Source organism: Limulus polyphemus, unplaced genomic scaffold, assembly GCF_000517525.1.
Source record: "Limulus polyphemus unplaced genomic scaffold, Limulus_polyphemus-2.1.2 Scaffold2290, whole genome shotgun sequence".
NCBI classification, from domain to species: Eukaryota; Metazoa; Arthropoda; class Merostomata; order Xiphosura; family Limulidae; genus Limulus; species Limulus polyphemus.
In genome coordinates, this window is record NW_013667900.1 from 83,148 (window position 1) to 90,070 (window position 6,923).

Here is a 6,923-nt window from a genome sequence, read left to right on the forward strand (position 1 = left end):
AACACAAGTAACAACAGCAAAAAACTTGCTCAGTTAACACAAGTAACAACAGCAAAAAACTTGCTCAGTTAACACAAGTAACAACAGCAAAAAACTTGCTCAGTTAACACAAGTAACAACAGTAAAAAAAAGAAAAAAGGTTATATCAAAATATAATAAAGTCTAGAATATTCAATTACTGAAAGCTTAAAAACAAGGATCAGGCATGTTTTAACCCACAAAATTTCAACATATTTCTTAGAATGGAAAGAAAATTAAAACGTCCCTCATAAAAATGGTCATATCAACACACACACACAAAAATCTCATATTTTATGCCTCACAATCTGTGACAGAAGTCTCCAAATCGAAGAAAAAATAAATAAAAAGATACATATTTTCCAAGAATAAACAATACTAATATTTGGTAATAAAGTTTTTACTGCAATTGAAATATAAACTAACCTTCCGGGTAATAATTTCGCAATTTTTGCCCACTGGTTTCCAAATTGTCTGTGTGCACTATATATAATGCTTTCTTCTTCATCGGTCCATTTTGTCTTTTTTATAGATGGGTTTAAGTGATTGTGCCACCTGGAGAGAAAACATTAGATAAACCTTAGGTTATGTATTTATAAGATAAACCAGTTAGGTATTGCAATTGATATAATATCAACTGGACAGCTGAAAAACGTGATAGGTAGAAGCACCTTAAAATTAACTCAAGAAATAAAATATTTATACATCTTTAGCTAAGCAACCAATTAATAAAGTTAACTTTCATCTTATAAAAGTCAGATACCAGTCATTAGATGTTAATTCTCACATTGATGTATTAGGCTTGGTCTTAGGATGGCTTATTACCTAACAGGTTTCCCCATTTTATAGTTTTGGATTTTCCCTTCTGACAAAATTGTTTTACTACTTCTTACTCTATGAATAATTTATTGCAACCTTTGTTTTTATCATCTGTTTCATTAATGACAAAAAAAGATACTTTATCTTACAGTGTTTCAATTTTTATTCTTCAGCACTTCATATTCATTAATCTGAGTACTAACTGCTAATTTATTTTATGTATCACTTGCATTATTAAACACACTATTGGTATTCATGCCCTACATGTCAATGTTATGTGAAACAATATTCTCTTTATGATCAAAACATGCATACACTAATAAACATCTTTGTTAATTACTCCCATGACAGTGAATTGTACAATGACTAAAACAGTGATAAATGATGAAACAGTTACCAAAGTGTTTGATGTCAATATGAATAATTATGATGGACTTTCAGATTATATTTTAATTAATTTCTAATTACACTTTAATCAAAGATGTTGTATACTATGTTACCTTAAGGTAAAAACCAAATATTAAATGTTCAAAAAATATAAAATGTTACAACATAGTTAACCCTTAAAAACGTAATATTCTATGTTAAAAAAAATAAGATGTTACAACACAGTTAACCCTTAAAAACGGAGTATTCTATGTTAAAAAAACATAATAAGATGTTACAACACAGTTAACCCTTAAAAACATAATATTCTATGTTAAAAAAAAGATAATAAGATGTTACAACACAGTTAACCCTTACAAGTTTAATACTGAATAAACTGCATTGTTATGTTCATTCAATTCCAGTTTCAGTCTATTGACCAATATCATAATATATTGTAAATAGGCTATTTGGATTAGAAACTAGTTATGCCATCGAGCATACCCTCAAGTTGAATTGAGAGATGTTTTTTCAAGCCTGTACACAGATTACAGTATATCTTCAAGTATAAGGATCAAATATTTATCTTCAAAACTTTTAATGTGGTATATTAATTTAAATATCCTACATGTTCTTTGGGTTACATTAGATCCACCTCTGGGTGGTTAACATTTTGTATTGAAATTTAAGATCCAAATCATTTTTAAGCATCAAGAAACATGCACTGAATGAATGAAATGAACCTATAGGTACAGGACAATTTAATATACTCGAGTATAATGAACCTATAAGTAGAGGACAATTTAATATACTCGAGTATAGTGAACCTATAAGTAGAGGACAATTTAATATACTCGAGTATAGTGAACCTATAAGTAGAGGACAATTTAATATACCCGAGTATAATGAACCTATAAGTAGAGGACAATTTGATATACTCAAGTATAATGAACCTATAAGTAGAGGACAATTTAATATACTCGAGTATAATGAACCTATAAGTAGAGGACAATTTAATATACTCGAGTATAATGAACCTATAAGTAGAGGACAATTTTAATATACTCAAGTATAATGAACCTATAAGTAGAGGACAATTTTAATATACTCGAGTATAATGAACCTATAAGTAGAGGACAATTTAATATACTCGAGTATAATAAACCTATAAGTAGAGGACAATTTAATATACTCGAGTATAATGAACCTATAAGTAGAGGACAATTTAATATACTCGAGTATAATGAACCTATAAGTAGAGGACAATTTAATATACTCAAGTATAATGAACCTACAAGTAGAGGACAATTTAATATACTCGAGTATAATGAACCTATAAGTAGAGGACAATTTGATATATTCTTAAAGGCAAAAAGGAAACAAGAACTCCAGATAAAGAAAAGTCTATTGAACAATAGACTTCAACTGAGATTGAATAAGTAAAACAGAGCAGTTTGTTTATAATAAGATGCAATTTTCAATAAATTTACAGGTAATTTTGAGCACTTTTAGACCTGTAAGGGGACTTAAAATGCCACCAAATTAGTCTAGATGAATGTGTGTGCTTTATTTAGTTTTACTACTATACCTCTCTCGACACTGTTTTCCTATTCGTCCCCTCAGTTGCTTGGCAATGAGAGTCCATTTTTTAGGTCCATATTTTTTTACCAGCTCAAATACTTTTTCATCTTCCTGAAACCAGTTAAAGTTTATATATAAAAAGTACTTTTAAAAGCTGAACTACAAAACTTCAATCAACATTAAGATTTTTCCTGTTACTTGGCACGAGGAATGAAACTTGAGAAAAAAGATCTGATTAAACTTCTAATAACTCTCAACCTTTAAATATTTCTAATGCCAGTAGAAAGTTTTATCACTAACAGATCTCAAAACATTAATTCAAAATTAACTTTTAAATGTGAATTAAAAAGCATGTACTTATGATTTTTCATATTTAAGATTCTTGCTATTTCTCTATCTTATTTAAACTTTTTTTTTAAGTCTTAGCACATATATAATAATTATTTTGGTGGAATTTCTAAACTTGTTAAAAATATTTTCTTTACACATTACTGCAGATGTAAATAATGTAAAAATTAAGAAAAAAATTAATTATGCCAAAAAATTAAATACATGATACAAAAGAAATTGAAAAGCAGAGGCACAGCATAATAAATATTACAGATAAAGTAAATTAGAATGGTGTTATTTAATTGGTATTTTATTTACAAGACCAAATAACTAAACATTTTAAAAACACTTGAGTCATTTTACAATTTATCAACTTGATTTTCAAAAATATTATGATAAAACCAAAGACAATATGAAACCAACATGTGCAATTCAATACAAAACAAATACTAGCAACATGTCAAAAACAAAATCTGTCAAGTTACAAGATTTTTGAATTTCTTGTCAGTAAAATACAAAACAAAACAGAAAACAATATATAGTTTTCTGGAATGTATATGTTAAACAAATATACAAAATGGTAAGAAGTGGGCACAAATGTACTTCTTTAATAAGCTTTAAAATCAAAGTGAGCTGCTAATCACTTGTCCTTTACATACATGAAATAAATTATCTTTCAATGTGTCAAGACCAAAAATAAAGTCTCAGATATTCTCAGGGTGAAAAAAAAACAAACAAAAAAATATCTGTTTTACTTATTTCTATAATGACAAAATTAAAAAAAAAAGTTTGCTTCCAACATATCAACTGATTCAAAAAGAACAAATTGGTTGATTGACTAGAACAAGACATTGTTAGCAACCATAGACCATGGGTTTCTGCAATGACATTGAGGAAGTTAAATAATCAATCATTGGGAAACAACTTCTATATTATTACAGGATATGTCTGCATGTCACACATGCTGAACACCTGTATGAAAATTTTTACAAAAATTCCTGAACAAACCTTACTAGTTTTTTTTCTTCTAGTTGTGTAAAAATAAAATATAACAATTCTTTAACTGTGATAATAGTAATGATAGTAAAACCTACAGAAACCAGTGAAGCTAAAGATCTTAATAATGCTAATGATAATACTTATAAAACCTGACTAAGGTAAAGAACATGACAATACTGACAGAAATCAGTGTTGCTAAGGTACTGATGAGAATGCCTAAGAAAAATCAACTAGGATCTCAATAGTACTGATGATAAAATCAAAAACCAGTGAATCTACGGTCTAGTAAGTACCAGCAAAACCAGTGAAGGTAAAATCTTGTTAGTAGTTTATGTAAAACTTATTAAAACCATACAAAGCTGAGTAATTAACAATAACAAAAGTAAAACCCTGTGAGACAGGAAACTTCATAGTATTTATGGTGAAGTCTTCATAACATCTAATACAGAGAAACGGTGACTTTAAGAGTACCATTAGTGAAACCTGTGGAATCCAATGACACCAAACCTTGACAGTATTAATGTTAAGACTGATGCATATCAGCAAAGTCAGACTTGTTTTGAATATTTGTGTAAAGCTACACAAGGGCTAACTGCACTAGCCACCCCTAACTTTGAACTGATAGACTAGAGTAACCACCACCAATTCTTGGGCTATTCTAATCAAACAGTAGGATTTCACAATCACTCTTATAAAGCACCCACAACATTAACATCCAGAGTGTAACCCTCTCCCCAGCAATGGGTAGGGGAACCATGGACCCTCAAACTGTCAGTATGGCACACTAACCACTAGGCCACAATAAGCCCTTAAACAGTAATAAAATTCAATACATGCTAAATCTGAGAGCTTCATCATTGAAATATATGTAAAATAACTTATTCAAGATCTTTGAGTTTTTTAGTTTCATAGGAGTTATCATAAAAGTACCATGGATTTATACATAAACATCAATCACATAACAGACCATGGTCCATCACTGAAGATCAATTAGAGCAATCAAAAGATGGTCCCAAAGGAGTGTATTATTTAAAAGTAGTACTTTCTTCATCAGGACCATAGGAGGGTCTTCTGGACATCAAATTAGTCTAGGATAATTGTCTCTTTAGGTTCGTTGTTTGTCTTATTTATTCATTTTTTATACTATAATCCAATGTGGCAAATCATTCAACTATGTGTAAGATGTATACATGCAATATTTCAACAATTCAATGTCAGGAATTTTGAGCAAAAGCATAAATTTTGATAAGAATGATAAGACAGGTATTTTCAAAGGAAAAAAAGAAAAATATTGTAGAAAAATAATATTTACCAAAATATTAAAGTGAAATAGAGCAATCTATTACAAATATGCCTATTGTAAACGTTTACTTCTGTATTCATCATTTTTCTAGACTACTGCTTATAATTATAATTTTGATAGGGCTAATATTTTTTCTATATTGTCCTGGGTTGGCTTAAATTAAAGCCAAGAATTTCATTTGTATATAAGCATGTTCTACAACACCAGTGGTTCCCAACCTATTTATGCTGCCTACCCACAGCCAGAAGCATACCCCTGTCACATTTAATTTATTTAAAAAAGTGAAGAGCAGTTTAGAAAGGTAAATCAAAAGAATGAAATTATGTGAATACAGAATTCTCAAGGAAACTGCCCTCCAATTTTGAGGTGTGGGTTTTATTAGGTCGTTAAGAAATTAATGTCGCGTTTTGGAACACTTTCATTAACCACCTCCCAAAAAACGTACATCACGTATAATAGTTAAACGAACCGGCTAAGTATCACGTTAGTATAGCCTGTATAATATGTAAAGTTTAGTGTACTCTAATCCCTTATAGTGATGGCACACGACGAGACACACATTCGGCATGCAATGCTGTTTGAATACAAGAAGGGAAACAACGCCTCTGTAGCCACAAAGAATATCAAAGAAGTTTATGTAAATTTTTTGAACGTTCGTAAATGTCAACGATAGTTCAACAAACTTCGTTCAGGTGACGAAAAACTGTGATGGCAGGGGGCCGACATGCTGGAATTGATATTGATGCTCTGAAGACGCTTGTTGAGTCTAACCCAAGGTAACACACTCGGGAAATGGCCCTGAAATTGCATGTCTCTCATGAGACAATACGCACACATCTAAAGAATATGGGAAAAACTCCTTAAAGAAGGTGTTTGGGTGCCTCACGAACTTTCTGATGATCATCGTTTCCAACGTGTGAATATTGCGAATATTAAACGCCAAAAACAAAGGCTCAATCCTAGACAAAAACCACTTCCAACCCCCAAATCTGGACTCCATCCGCAGAAAGTGATGCTTTGCATTTGGTGGGACATCAAAGGAGTAATTCCTTTCGAACTCTTCAATCCACAGCAAACTGTCAATGCAGAGATCTATAGTCAGCAACTGAAACGTTTAAATCAAGCCCTTCATCAGAAACGCCCTTCACTCGTCAATGAGAAAGGTGTTCTTCTTCTCCACGACATTGCACGTCCACATGTGGCACGTTTTACGCAACACAAGAGTATGGAGTTGGGTTGGGAAGTTCTCCCCCACCCACCATATTCTCCAGATATGGCACCATCAGATTACCATCTTTTTCTTTCGCTGCAACACCATCTTAATGGGAAAACGTATACAAATATGGAAGGTGTTAAAGAGGACATCGACATGTATTTTGCTTCAAAGCCAAGTGATTTCTTAATCAGGGCATTAACAACTTGATTGTAAGATGGAAAAGCATCATCGATAAGAATGGAGACTATTCATTCAATATATTGAATATTGTTAGATATATAAGTTGTTCGG

The 6,923-nt window shown here is 31.1% G+C and overlaps 1 protein-coding gene across 8 annotated transcripts in view; it reads right to left on the bottom strand.

Annotated features, from left to right (window-relative positions):
• Positions 1 to 6,923, bottom strand: part of LOC106466528 (transcriptional activator Myb-like) — a 57,446-nt gene that overhangs the window by 19,975 nt on the left and 30,548 nt on the right. For 6 of the 8 annotated variants that reach the window (XM_022394563.1, XM_022394561.1, XM_022394565.1 and 3 more), the window contains 2 exons: positions 2,792 to 2,895; positions 445 to 573 (listed from right to left, as the gene is read on the bottom strand). In XM_022394563.1, coding sequence (XP_022250271.1) covers positions 445 to 573; positions 2,792 to 2,895 — 233 coding nt within the window. Of the gene's footprint in view, positions 1 to 444; positions 574 to 2,791; positions 2,896 to 5,043; positions 5,290 to 6,923 lie in introns of those variants that run through there. The other 2 variants (XM_022394567.1, XM_022394566.1) reach the window with 2 other exon arrangements.